This window comes from Chionomys nivalis, chromosome 19 (assembly GCF_950005125.1).
Source record: "Chionomys nivalis chromosome 19, mChiNiv1.1, whole genome shotgun sequence".
Lineage (NCBI taxonomy): Eukaryota > Metazoa > Chordata > Mammalia > Rodentia > Cricetidae > Chionomys > Chionomys nivalis.
The window spans coordinates 59,728,312-59,742,262 of record NC_080104.1 but is presented as its reverse complement, the minus strand read 5'-3'; the positions used below and the strand labels follow the sequence as shown (position 1 = coordinate 59,742,262).

At 52.7% G+C, this 13,951-nt stretch overlaps 1 protein-coding gene across 1 annotated transcript; it reads right to left on the bottom strand.

Moving 5' to 3' along the window:
* Positions 1–301: 301 nt before the first annotated feature.
* On the bottom strand, positions 302–13,658 carry Tulp1 (TUB like protein 1). The gene is made up of 15 exons (XM_057751726.1): positions 13,606–13,658; positions 13,432–13,483; positions 13,012–13,093; positions 12,768–12,920; positions 12,297–12,431; positions 11,380–11,475; positions 11,162–11,281; positions 10,859–10,974; positions 7,175–7,180; positions 6,748–6,918; positions 6,456–6,568; positions 3,998–4,109; positions 3,823–3,921; positions 2,703–2,874; positions 302–435 (listed from the first exon to the last, which is right to left on the bottom strand). Exons 1-15 carry the CDS (start codon positions 13,650–13,652, stop codon positions 302–304), a joined length of 1,608 nt encoding a protein of 535 aa, XP_057607709.1. The 5' UTR covers positions 13,653–13,658.
* Between the last annotated feature and the right edge of the window lie 293 nt (positions 13,659–13,951).

Below are 13,951 nucleotides of genomic sequence, written 5' to 3'. Positions count from 1 at the left end.
TTACCGCTGCGTTCAGTTTGGGATATAACTTTATTGAGAATGTGGGTCTCGGACCCTGCTTCTCCGTTTCCCCCAGTTAAGTCCTGGAGGGGCCTCGAACGTCTGACTCGGGCTCCCGGGCAGGAAGTGGCTGGGAAGGAGGGGGCGAGGCAGGCATTGCTATTCTGCGACCAGATGTTCATCTCCATCCCAGTCAGAGCTCCTTCGCCTGGCCGGTGCCAAGCTAGGGGTGCGCGGGCTGTTGGGGAGGGACCCTATCATCCCCAGCTGAGTGTTTTCCCAGCGCTGAGGGGTTGTGGGGTCACTCGCAGGCCAGCTTCCCATCGAAGCTGGAAAGGGCGATGGCGAAGGCCTGCAGGGCGCACAGCGGGTACCGGTAGTCCAGAGTGAAGGCGTCCTCGGCTACGCGGCCGAACTGGAGCACTATATAGTCGGCTGTGAACGACAGTGGGGTGACCTCAGGCCCCCTCTTGACAGGCAACCCCATAACACCGGGAGGTCTTTTTCCTTGATTGGAGTCACAGCCCCCACGCAGCCTCGGGCCACCTTCCCTTCGCTGAGTGGTCCAACTAGCCCCGCCCATATAGGGTCTATCACACCAAGTCCGCAGGGCAGGAGCCCCACCTTATCAGCATCTGCCCAGGGCTACAGCAAATCTGTAATCTAGCAGTACAGGACCCTGACAAACTCGCCCAAACCAGAACCCTTCCCTCCGTTGTCCAGTTTTGGCCTCATTCCTCTGCCCAGCCCCAGTTCATAAGGCCCACATTTGACCCTGGTTCAGGTCCTTCTCTAACCAGGAGTGGAGTGGCAGGCCTCTCCTGCTCTGGAGCTATCGATTCCAGTCACTCAATCAATCAGCCTCGCTGGGCGGTGGTGGCGCTCGCCTTTAATCCCAGCACTCAGGAGGCAGAGGCAGGCGGATCTCTGTGAGTTCGAGACCAGCCTGGTCTACAAGAGCTAGTTCCAGGACAGGCTCCAAAACCACAGAGAAACCCTGTCTTGAAAAACCAAAAAAAAAAAAAAAAATCAATCAGCCTCTTTCCCCACCCTTCCCTCCACCTCACCCTTCTCTCTTGGAGTAGCCAAGGCTGACCTTGAATTCCTAATCCTCCTGCTACCTCCCTCCCAAATGCCCTGGCTGTCCTGAATCTGTCTAAGAGGACCAGGCTGGTCACCGGGGTAACAGGCAAGACCACTCAACTGGCTTCCCAGCCCGGATCTCAGCCCCTCTCTCCCAGCCTGAATAGGGATAGGAAGCTATTTTAAAACAAAAACCCCTCCATCCTGGTCTGGTGGCGGCCCACGCTCCCACAAGAACTGGCCTGGTGAGCAGTCCCAAGGCCTGGGGACATGAGATACTGGGGACAGCAACAGGACTGGGGGTGGTAGATTGCATGGTACTGGCCAAACCCTTTGTGGAACCTCTTGCCCAAGCTAGGACAGGGACGTTCATGCCCTGGAGATCTTGGTTCCCTAAATAAGTCCTCAGGGGCAGTCTGAGAAAAGCAGAGGCTGGAGAGATGGCTCAGCAGTTAAGAGCACTGACTGCTTTTGCAGAGGACCCGGCACCCAGAAGACTGCCTGTAACTCTAGTTCCAGGAGATCTGATACCCTCTGGCCTCTGTGGGCACCTGCACACACAAGGTGCACATAATTCATGCAGCCACACACACATAAAAAAAAATAGATCTTATTTTTGTTTTTGTTTTTCGAGACAGGGTTTCTCTGAATAGCCCTAGCTGTCCTGGAACTCATTCTGTAAAACAGGCTGGATTCAAACTCAAAGACCCGCCTGCCTCTGCCTTCTGAGTGCTGGGATTAAAGGTGTGCACCACCACCGCCCAGCATAAAATTATAAATCTTAAAAAAAAAAGTCGTAGACACTTAGAAATTCATGGTCCATATTTCCTACTCTTGGTGCTTGCTGCCAACCAAGTCTGGTGACCTTCAGATCAAATCATTTGATTCCTGGGATCAACTGATGAGGGGAGAGAAGAGGCTCCTGCAGGTCGTCCTCTGACTACACACACAGACACAGAAGGTGATGGATGCCTCCCCCAAGCCCTAGCTATCCTGTTCTTAAAAGATAATCCTTGCTGGGCGTGGTGGCAAACCTCGATAATAAAACTCGGAAGGCAGAGACAGGTGGATCTCTATGAGTTTGAGGCCAGCCTGGTCTACAAAGAGTTTCCAGGACATGTTACAGAGAGAAACCCTGTTTTGAAAAACAAAAAGTCCACACCCCCCGCCAAAGACAATCCTCTGTTTTAGTAGGGTATGGTGACCATACCTTTAATCCCGCATTGGGAAAGCAGAAGCAGGGGGATCTCTGTGAGTTTAAGGCCAGTTTTGTCCTCATAGATAGTTTAAGAACAGCCAGAACTACATAGTGAGATCTTCTTTTAAGACAATAATCATGAAAACAATACTTTCTAACTCTTGTTTCTGCTCTGTGGTCTTGGGTGCCACCGCCGACTACACACCAAGGGGTTAAACTCTAGGTGGTTCCCAGATTCCAGCCTTCATCCCTCCCCTCATCACTGATACCATTGGGAGTGTCCCAGCATCTACCCAACGATCCTGGTCAAGGCTAGGTCACAAACTTGTCCTAGTGAACTCCAAGACTTTTGCTCGAACTCTCTGAGCCCCCTCCCAAACCAGAGTCAAGAGGGGAAGAGAGAGGGCCCTCAGACACTCACGGTCATCAGCATGCACAATCTGAAAGTTCTTGACGGAGGCCTGGGTAACCCGGCCCTGGAAGTTGAGGGTGTAGGAGCCACTGTCTTCGTTCCAGATGGGCGGCTTGTTATGTAGCTCGATGAGGCTCTCCAGCGTCTTGTTCTGCCAGCGCACCAGCAGTCCATCGCTGGCCTGGGGCGCCCAAGGGGAGGTAACAGAGAAAGGATGGTTAGAGCTGGCTGGGCGGCTGTCGTTCAGCCTGGACTGCAATGTCCACAGAGGGTCTCAGCAGACACAAGGAGAACAGCGCTGAGAGCAGGCCTTGCTGAGGGGCGGGTGCTCTGGCAGAGTGGAAGACACAACTGGCACCCAGGAGGAGTGGTGAACCACTCTTCATGCCCTAGTCTCCCACTGAACCTGGAGCTCATTGATTGAGCTAGGCTGGGTGGTCAAAGCATTTGGGGATCCACCCATCTCCACCTGCCCGGTGCTGGGGTACAGGTACACATCAGTGTGCCCAGCTTTTACATGGATACTGGGAATCTCCACTCAGGCCTTCATGCGTGTACAGCAGGTATGTTATTGACGGAGACGTCTCCAAGCCCCCTCTATTATTATTATTATTATTATTATTATTATGATTGTGTGTGTGTGTTATGTGTGTGTGTGTGTGTGTGTGTGTGTTGTCAGGGTCCCACATAGCCCAGGCTGGCCTCAAACTCCCTGTGTAGCTGAGGATAACCTTGTACTTCTAATCCTCTTGCTCTACCTCCTGAGTGCTGGGATTAGAGGCGTGAACCACGATGCCTGGTTTTTGTGGCACTGGGGATGGAACCCAGTGCCTCGTGCCTGTCAGGTGAGCCACCCCAGCCCAGTAGCTAGTGTTCTGATCACTGCTGTGTCCCATTTGAACCTTGGTTCTTACTGACGGACCTCAGAAGTAGGAGTCCACAAAACCTGCAAGGCCCAGCTTCCTGGCCAGCCTCCAAAGGCAGCTTGGCCTCCTAGCAGGGAGAGTGAATGGGCAGCTGACAGGGTTGTTATTTTTCATTGTAAATGACTGAAGTGACATCAGTCACCCAGGAGCAAGGTTCACCCAGCCTGCAAGGTTCCTGCAAGACTAGGGAGGTAGAGGCTCACATTTCGGGGCCGGATAGGGACCCTCTCATTGTCCGAGTTCATCCCAGGGATGATGACAGTCATGCGGCGGGGTCCTCGGAACCCTAAAACATTGGTTTCCTGAAAGAGAGAGGTGACTGTCAGGCTGCATCCTACCCGAGGAGAGCCGGGCACGGTGGGGACGGTGGCTTCTCACATAGATAACAGCTGCCAGCTCCTGGCGCAGGTTCCCCACGTCCACACCTCCGCCGCGCTGTGGGTTTTGCCCGTTGTCAAAGACTGTGAAGCGGTTGCCCAGGAGATTGGACCTGAGGGTGGGAGAAGAGTTGAGCCAAGGCAAGAGGGGACCTACCACCTCTCATCCTAAAACCCTTTCCCCAAGCCCCTAGTTCAAGAGCAAGGGGCAGTGTGTGTCTTGGGAGTGAGTATGTCATGTGCCTTGAACCAGGCTTCCCTTGAAGGGACAGTTTTAAAATTATTACTTATCACTGTTGTTTTGAAACAGTCTGGCTGTGGGGCTCAGCAGTGGAGCACACTCCTTTGCATGCCTGAGGCTCTAGGTTCAATCCCCAGCAGCAAGAAAAACAGCCAGGTGTGGCAGTAACTGCTGCGTTTGGTAGGCGTGCCAGAAGATCACCTGCCACCACACAATCACACAATGAGGTTAAACCAGCCTGGACCCTGGCTCAAAAAAAAAAAAAAAAAATCAAAACTAAGGCTGTGCTGGGTGGTGGTGGCGCATGCCTTTTACGCCTTTAATCCCAGCACTCAGGAGGCAGAGGCAGGCAGATCTCTGTGAGTTCGGGACCAGCCTGGTCTACAAGAGCTAGTTCCAGGACAGGCTCCAAAGCTACAGAGAAACCCTGTCTAAAAAAAATAAATAAAAATACTAATAAAAAATACCCAAAAGCAAACAAAAAACCCAAAAGCAAAAAAAAAAAAAAAAAAACCTTTAATCCCAGCACTTGGGAGGCAGAGGCAGGCGGATCTCTGTGAGTTCGAGACCAGCCTGGTCTACAGAGCTAGTTCCAGGACAGGCTCCAAAACCACAGAGAAACCCTGTCTCGAAAAACCAAAAAAAAAAGAAAAAAAAAAATCAAAACTAAGGCTGGGGCTCAGTTGTAAAGGGTCAGCATAGGCTGAGGAGCCAAGTTTGAGCCCTGAAAAGGCAAAAAGAGAACTGAGCCCACAAAGTTGTCCTCGACCTCCACACAGACACACCAGCGTGCATGTGCCTGCGCACACCACACTCGGAATAAAACTAAATAATAAATAATTCAAGCTGGGCATCGTGGTGCACACCTTTAATCCCAGCACTCAGGAAGCAGAGGCAGGTGGATTTCTGTAAATTCGAGGACAGCCAGGACTGTTACACAGAGATTCCTGTCTCAAAAACAAAAGCCAAACACACAATAAATATTTCAGATTTTGTCTCCCTCTGTGGCCCCGGGAGATAGGAGTCTCAGCTGTTCCCTTGAGTTGGTTCTTTTGATCATTGACCTATCGAATGCACGTGTGCGGCCGTCAGGGGTCAGGGAACAATGATCAGGAGCCAGTTCTCTCCTTCTATCATGTGGGTCCCAAGAGACTGACTTCAGGTCTTCAGGATTGGTGGCAAGGACTCTTACCCCCTGAGTCCTCCCCTCTGTAAATCTACAATAGCTACAATCCTCCTCTGGTTTGCTTGGTAAAAGAATAAAATTTCTGGTTAATGTTTGGAAAGTGCTCAAGATTATGCCTGAGGCATGGGCAGGCTCCTTCAGACTTTTGTGAAAAGTTGTGGCGGCACTTGCAGCTAGGATTTGCTGAAGCAGGCAGAAGCAGGAGGATCACGAGTTTAAGGCCAGCCTGGGCTACACATTTAAAAAAAAAAAGAAGTCCTTTCAGACTAGCGGGTAGCTGAGCCGCCATAGGGAAGCCTGGCCGGCCACAGTGAGTCTCCCTTCGCTTGTTCGTACACTCAGTAAATACTGCTTTCCTTTGTTCTTGAAACAGCATCTCCCCAGGTAGACCAGGCTGGCCTTGAACTGTGGATTCTCCCGTCTCTGCCTCCTGGTGCTGGTTGCTGGTTTTACAGGTGTGTTCCATGATAACTGCTTTATGTGGTGTAGGATCAAACTGGTTAAGCAAATACTCTTCTCTTTCAGTTTAACTGTATCCCCTTTCTCTCTCTCCTCCTTTTTTGGGGGAAATGGGGCAGGGTCTAATGTAGCACAGGCTATCTCTAAGTTCCTTAAACAACCAAGGGTGACCTTGAACTCCTGATAATTCTTTCTCTAACTACCAAGTGCTGGGATTATAGCGCGTACCACCACACCCAGTAGTACATCTCCTCAGAGAAGGTACTGTGTGGGAGCAGGTAGCACTCCATGAAAAGGGCCCCGCCTTTATGGAGCTAGATAGAGTCCATCTCTGTGAGAGCCTTCGTCAGGCCTGCATAGTCCCCACCCCTTGGGGGAGATGCTGGCATGCAGTGCCAGGGGCCCATCCCAAGCCCATAAGACCATCTAGATCAGGTCTCCAAGACATCCAGGCTTGTCAGAATGTGAGATGCCCTAGGCTGAAGGACACCTCTGGAGCATCCCATGTGGGGTCACTCTGCCAGCCACAGTGGCACAAAGGTGATTGCCCGTGGCCCGGAAATGCAGCCACACCTCAGCTTTCCGATGAAGTCCTCCCCTCCCCTGGACAAGTTGGTAGGGTCTCTGGAGATGAGGTAATTGGCTGTCTTACTGCGCTTGCGTTTCCTGCTGGCCAAGAGGAACACCTGCAGAGAAGGGAACAGAGAGGTGACAAACTGGAACTGGGGTACTCAGGAGGCCCCAGACACTGCCCCTGCCCTAGACACCCCTCAGGGCTAGACACCCCCCCAGCCCTAGACAGCCCCCAGCCCTAGCCCTAGACACTGCCCCCAGTCCTAGACACCCCCAACCCCTCTCTTAGAACCTTCTTCTCCGTGTCCAGGTGTAGGAAGTACGATGGGTACATGCCACGGTCCATGCCCTTCTTGTCCCTTGTCAGCCGGCAGCGCACTGCCCTGCCCTGGGGCGCTGGCTGTAGCACAAACTCCCGAGGTTCACCCACTTCCAAGGGGGGAGACGAAGCCCTCTCCTCCTTCTGCACAGGCAGACGGTGCATCAGCCAGGACACCCCACTTCATAGGTCCCCTTCTGCACCCCAGGCAGGACAGGCCATCATAGGTCCTTTCTCATCCAGTCCTGGGTGGAGGCACCTCCATCCCCCACAGCCCAGAAGCCCAACCTCATGAGAGAAGGCTCTGGAATTCTGCAATGTATTTTAACTATTTAGGTTGAACCCAGACAGTCCCAGTTTGAGTTCATGTTCCACCACTAAGGGTCGGTCAGCTAGATACAACTTTCTTGTTTCCATTTTCATTATATATATATATATATATATATATATATATATATATATATTTAATTTATTTTTATTTTGTGTGCATTGGTGTTTTGCCTGCATGTATGTTGGTGTTACAGTGTCAGATTGTCTGGAATTGGAGTTACAGGAAGTTGTGAGTCACCATGTGGGTGCTGGGAATTGAACCCTGGTCCTCAGAAGAACAGCCTGTGCTCTTAACTGCTAAGTCATCTCTCCAACCCCATTTCATTTTTTTTTTCCCCTTGGTTTTTCGAGACAGGGTTTCTCTGTGGTTTTGGAGCCTGTCCTGAAACTAGCTCTTCTAGACCAGGCTGGTCTTGAACTCACAGAGATCCGCCTGCCTCTGCCTCCCGAGTGCTGGGATTAAAGGCGTGCGCCACCACTGCCCGGCCCCCATTTCATTTTTAAAGATAAGGTCTCATAAAGCCCAGGTTGACCTTGAACTCACTGTGTTCTGGAGGCTGGCCTCGAACTCCTGATTCTCCTGCCTTCGCCTCCCAAGTTCTGGGACAACAGCTATGGGCTATCTACCACATCTGGCTCTGTGGTGGTAGAAGAGTTCTTATTTTTGTTTTTTATGATAGATGTGAGCATTTAGTCTGCAAGTCTGTTTGTGCAACACATGTGCCTGGTGCCCTGGAGGCCAGAAGAGAGTACAAGATCTCCTGGTGGCCGGGCGGTGGTGGCGCACGCCTTTAATCCCAGCACTCGGGAGGCAGAGGCAGGCGGGTCTCTGTGAGTTCGAGGCCAGCCTGGTCTACAAGAGCTAGTTCCAGGACAGGCACCAAAGCTACAGAGAAACCCTGTCTCGAAAAAACCAAAAAAAAAAAAAAGATCTCCTGGTGCTGGGCAGTGGTGGTGCCTTTTATCAATCCCAGCACTCAGGAGGCAGAGGCAGGAGGATCTCTGTGAGTTCAAGGCCAGCCTGGTCTACAGAGTGAGTTCCAGGACAACTAGGGCTAATATATATATATATATATATATATATATATATATATATATATATATCCTGGAACTGTAGTTATTAATTATTGAGAGTCATCAGGCACTGGGAACTGAACTCAGGTGCTCTGTGGGAGCAGCAAATGCTCTAAACCACTGAGCCATCTCTTCAGCCCTTAATTTGTTTATTTGAGATTTCACTACAAGGCCAAGGTTAGCCTCAAAGTCACTCTAGCCCAGGCTGGCCCCACTGCAATCCTTGGCCTCCCAGTGCTTGGAGTACGGGTGTCCCACCATGCCTAGTGCTCCAAATATCGACTCTGCATTCTCATTAACACACTGGGGTAGCCGTCCTGTCCTATAGAAACGGGGGTCACGCCATGCCTACTAGAGAGGTCTCTGCAGAAAGGAAGAAAGGCCTCCAACCAACACCCACGGCTGAACCACTTTAAAAATGAACCGTCCATTCCAAGTCAGTCTTTCAGGTAAGTACAACCTCGTGTGACACCCTGAGCCCACATGGTTCTGCGAAGCTGTCCCTAGATTTATGACCCTTAGAGACCAAGCAGGAAAGCTGGCTCCTTAGCTGAAGACACTAAAGCTTGGAGACCATTTGTCATGCAGCAAGACCTAGCTGACTCACGCAAGACTTGGCTGACTCAGGAACCTGTCAGCTTGGAGAATTTCCTAGTAACACTTCAGTTACAGAAGGAGGCAGGGTGAGACCTAGCGCCCTTTCTCCTGCTGCTCCGTGAGAGGAGCCAGGACTCCTCAGGGGAGCGACTGACCTATCAGGCTGGGGGCGTCAGCACCTGAGGCCTCAAAGTTATCTGTGAGCGCTGAGGAGCCTTCTGCTGGGGGCAATCCTACACTGCATGTGGTAAAACACAGCCTGGGGCCCTTGGCCAAGGGGCACATGACCATCTTGACTGTACTCCAGCCCGCTCCAGAAGAAACTTGGGAAACACAAGACTATGTCTGGAATGCCAAGTGAGAAAAGTTATCACTGACTCAAACATCTCTGCACCTGTGAATCTGGACGCCTGCTGTGGGGAGGGCCGTTTCCAGCTGGGATAAAATACCCCAGACAGCAATGGCAGTGATCGGTTCATGTGAATCCATCCCTGAAGACCTGACACTCCTACACAAACTACTAAACCCACGGAGCTCGGTCCAGGGCTGGCTCTTGGAGGGCTCTCCCTCTCGAGGAGAGTTTAGCTCTCAGCCAGGCCTCCTTGTGTGTGCACAGGTTGTCATTCAAAGTCCTTAGCGACATGTCTTGACAGTGGAAGATGTCAAATCAGAATAGACTCTAAGCTTTGGCAAAGATTCTGGAGCCTTTGGCAGTCAGAGATTAATTGGTTATTTTATTTAAAGATTTATTTTTTTTCGTCAAGCAGTGATAGCACACAGCTTTAATCCTAGCACTTGGGAGGCAGAGGTAGGTGGATCTCTGTGAGTTCAAGGCCAGCCTGGTCTACAGAGCAAGTTTCAAAATAGGTTCCAAAGCTACACAGAGAGATGGCTACTGGAGAGATGGCTCAGAGGGTAAGAGCACTGGCTGTCCCGAGTTCAAATCCCAGCAACCACAAGGTGGCTCACAACCATCTGTAATGAGACCTGGTGCCTTCCTTGCCAGCAGTACATTGTATGCTTAATAAATAAATAAATCTTTAAAAAAGTACAAAGAAGCAAAAACTCTAAAAAAAAAAAAGAAAGAAAGAAAGAAAGAAAGAAAAGAAAAGAAAAAGAAACCTTGTCTCAAGAAAATTTGTGTGAGTGTTTTCCCTGTATGTGTCTGTGTACCTCATGCATGCCTAGTGCCTTCGGGTCAGAAGAGGGTATCAGATGCCCTGGAACTGGAAAGGTGAGGTGCCCTGTGGGTGCTGGGAATCAAGCCCAGTTCCTCTGCAAGAGCAACCAATGCTCTTAACTGCTGAGTCATCTCTCCAGCCTTGCTGTTGGAGACAGGGTCTCGTGTAGGCCAGGATGACTTCAACCTCACTGTGTAGCTGAGGTTAGCTCTGCACACCTGGTCCTGCAGCCTCCACCACCCATGCTCTGGGGTTGCAGGCGCGTGCAGCTAGGGCTCTTTCCTGGCTGGGAGGCTAGAGGCCCTGAGGGTGAACTCAGGGTAGCAAACAGGGTGAAGTATTTTAACAGCGGCTCCCGCTAGCCAACTTCCGGCCACTCGGTGCCCCAAAGGAGTATAAGATGTGACTCCCAGATGCAGACTTAGACTTTCACCTGAAATCCCAGTACCAGTGAGGGTAGAAAGATCTGGAATTCCAGACTGGCCTTGGCTACATAGCAAGACCTTATCCCGTCCCCCACCTCCACCCTCCCGAAACCCAGAGTCCTACTGCTGAGTGCTCGGCCTCCCTGGTTTTTTTTGTTTTGTTTTGTTTTTTTCAAGACAGGGTCTTTCTGAGTAACAATTCTGGCTGTCCTGGAACTCTCTGAGTGCTGGAATTAAAGGCCTGTGCCACCACTGCCTGGCCCTTCCCTGGTATTTTAACATGTGTCTCCTCACTGGGTGATGGTCATACCGCAGAGGGGAGGCCTGGATGGCAGAGTATGTAAGGGCCATGGGTGGCCTGAGCCATGCCTCCTCTGTCCTCTTGAGCCCAATGCTCCTAGGCCGTGTGCCCAGTCATGGATGGGGAGCCAAGTCCTTACCCCCAAAGTCCCCCACACCTGCCCCTTGGGTGACAACCTTTCTGCCTTTCCCTTTGGCTCGGCCCTTCTGGTTGCTATTCTTCATCGCTGAAGACTCCTCCTCTTCCTCCTCCCCTTCCTCCTTCTTCTCTTCCTCTGAGCCTTTGGCCGGCCCTGAACATGGAGGGGGAAAGGCTATAGACCCTTCATCCTGATTGGCCAGGTGTTCCTCACACCCATGCTCCCCACCCGGCTCTCAGAACAAGGGTGTCAGGACGCCCCCACAGGGTCCAGCTCTTGCCCCCCTCACTCCTCACAGCGCACACCATGCCCATGGTCCCGCCACCCTTCCGCCATGTACCTTTCTTCTTCACATCCTTTTCAGCCGGGCCACCTTCCCCAACTAGGAACATGGCTGCTGGAGTCTTCTTCCTCAGGGCTGCTGAACTTCTCGAGGGGTCCTTGTCAGCCTCCCCAGCCCCTGCAGAGAGTATACAAGAAGGGGGTCACCATTTCAACGCACCCAACGACCCCTGTCCTCCGTCCATCCGTCTGTCATTATCCACCCCTCCCCCTTACCTTTCTTCTTTGCCTTTTTCAGCTTGGTTCCCTCCCCTGCCTCCTTCTTCTTGGTGTGGGATGGTTTTCGGGGGGCTTCAGGGCTTCCTAGGTCCCCTGGGAATAGGAGGTTGTGGGGGGGGGTCGGGAAAGAAGAAACCTATTGGGCCAAGGATCACCTTCTAACCTTGTCATTCAGCCTGCAGTTACCAGAGTGCTGAACACCAGACAGGGGACTGTGGTCCATGGTTCTGAAGTTACTTTCTCCTGAGTCTAAAAAAAACCGATCTGGCTAGGAATCAGCTTAAGAGGCATGGAAGGAATGAGTGAGGGAACGAATGGAAGCCAGGCTGTCACTTCAGCCCTTAGTCCTCCTCCAGTCAGTCTCTCTTCCAGGGACCCTCCCCAGCTATGAGCTCAGCCTCTGACCCTCCACGGAGATCCCACCCAGCATGCCACACATTTCTGACCAGACCTTCCAGGCTGGGAGCCCTCACCATCTTTAGTCGGCATTTCCTTTTACTTCCATCTACTTAATAAAAATGATAACGTTAGCCAGGCTCTGGTGGCGCACGCCTTTAATCCCAGCGCTCAGGAGGCAGAGGCAGGCAGATCTCTGAGTTCGAGGCCAGCCTGGTGGACAGAGTGAGTTCTGTAGCCCAAGACTGCCTGGCCTACAAAGAGAAACCCTGTCTCGAAAAAGAAACAAAAAACAAAACAAATTATAATCCACACGAAGTCAAAGCAAAGCCCACAAAGAAAACAGAACCTTCCTCCTTGGCGTGCCCTTTGCAGTGTACCGCAGCCTTGAGAACTGATCTCCTTAGGGACCTAGGGACTGGCATTGAAGAGAGAGGGCCAGGGGAGGATTCTGCACCGGTGCTGGGAGCTCTTTCTGTCTGCCAGTGGGTGGGTTCCTGGGGGCTCCCTGCACCTACCCCGCGGGTCTGGGACTTTGGCTTTCTTCTCTCTTCCCTTGAGTGGTCTCCTGGGGGACAGAGAGCTTTTCTCTTTTTCCCCCTCTTCCTCATCCTCTTCATCATCGTCATCGGAATCCTCCTCCAAATCCTCCACTACGGACAGAATACTCTTTGTAATACAGGCTCCAGAGATCCAGCCCCTGCAGGGTGCTGAGGGCTTCAAGCCCCTTCCTGCACGGCTGCGGTGGGCGGCACCTGCTCTGCTCCCTCCTGACTTGCCTTCTCGCCGTCGCCACCATCTGGGGTGCTCTGACTACTAACTGTAGCTCAAGGCTTTCAAACTTGGACCCATGCTGCCTCAGTTTCTCCGTAAGTGTAACAGAGATAGAGCAGGGGAACCCACCCCTGGCCTGGGTGACCAGATGGTGACGCCTGCTTTCCGGGTACTGCTCACACTGGCCGCCCCTCCCTCTACGCCTCACTCACCACCGCCTCCTACATCTGGGGCGCGGGCAACCAGGAAGGTTTCCCGGGGATCCCGCTTCTTGGCCTCGGGGTCCCGAAGGAACTTGGCGTAGACTGTCGGCACAGCGCGCGCCTCTGCGGGGTCTGCGGGCGGCTCCTCGAGCTTCTTGCGCCCAGCTGGACCAGATGTGTGGGCAGAGTTCTGTCTCAGAGGTCCCCACTTCAGCCTCCCCGGCCCACACCCTCCCGCGCACCCCCCAGGACTCACCTCCAGCTTTGCGGGGCTTGGATCCCTGAGACTCCGGGGTCTCGGACTTCTTTTTCCTCAGTTTCTGTCCCTGGGTGGGTCGCTGTGAAAAAGGGGTCACCAGGAGAGAAGGGGACTCTGGGACTCCTATCCCCCTCTAATCCCTTGGTGCCGCCAGAAATAGCCTCGGATTATCCCAAGGGGTGCTGCAGTCCCTTCTCGGTGTGGATGACCCATACTCTTATGACAGCCACTTCCAAGACCCAAAGCCCCCCAAATGTTCCTGGGCACCCCATTCCTAACCCCCCTTTCTTCTTCTAACCTTTCCGGGTAAAGAGTTGAGAGTTGAGTTTCTAGGACCTCTCCCCTACAGCTCCCTTCCTGTGTACCCCGAGGGGCACCTTCGTGCCTCCTTTCCAAACCCCAAATTTGTTGACACACCTGCTTGGGGCGCTGCTGCGGTTCCGGGCTCAGCCAGTCCTCTTCATGGCCACTGCGGGTACAATGGAACCAGGCTGTTCCCTTCTTGCATTCTACTCCCCCCACTCCGCCACCACCACTGTGGTCCTGCAAATGGGGCCTGGGGTTCACATGGGACGATGTGGGGGTTCCCACCTGTCTGAGGCCCACACTTCCCGGAGGGTCTCCTCCTGCAGTGGCATGGTGCTCCTGGGCGCCTGGCCTGTCGCGGTCACTCCTCTCCCGTGCCTAGTAGTTAACAGCCTCTCATCCCCCTCAGCAGCTAATCTCAGCTCAGCTTCTCCCCACCTGGGCGGCTTGGGCTAGGACTCACTTCTAAAGACCAGCCGCTCCAGCCCAGGGACTCAGCCTCTGAGGGGAGGATCTGAACTCACAATGCTCCTCAGCATAGCAGCCCCGAAGGACCCTCCACCTAAATGAGGGCTTCCCTATGTAACATTTCAGTGGGGGTGGGGGACTGGAGAGTAAAAGGTTAGACTGA

Bases quoted from the DNA above. Each gene is read 5' to 3' on its own strand.
- Tulp1 (XM_057751726.1), bottom strand. From the start codon at position 13,652: ATGCCACTGCAGGAGGAGACCCTCCGGGAAGTGTGGGCCTCAGACAG. The intron at 11,282-11,379 runs GTAAGGGGGAGG...TACTCTCTGCAG, and splicing joins GAAAAAGGCAAAGAAGAAAG to GGGCTGGGGAGGCTGACAAG. The intron at 6,569-6,747 runs GTTCTAAGAGAG...CCTTCTCTGCAG, and splicing joins ACCTGGACACGGAGAAGAAG to GTGTTCCTCTTGGCCAGCAG.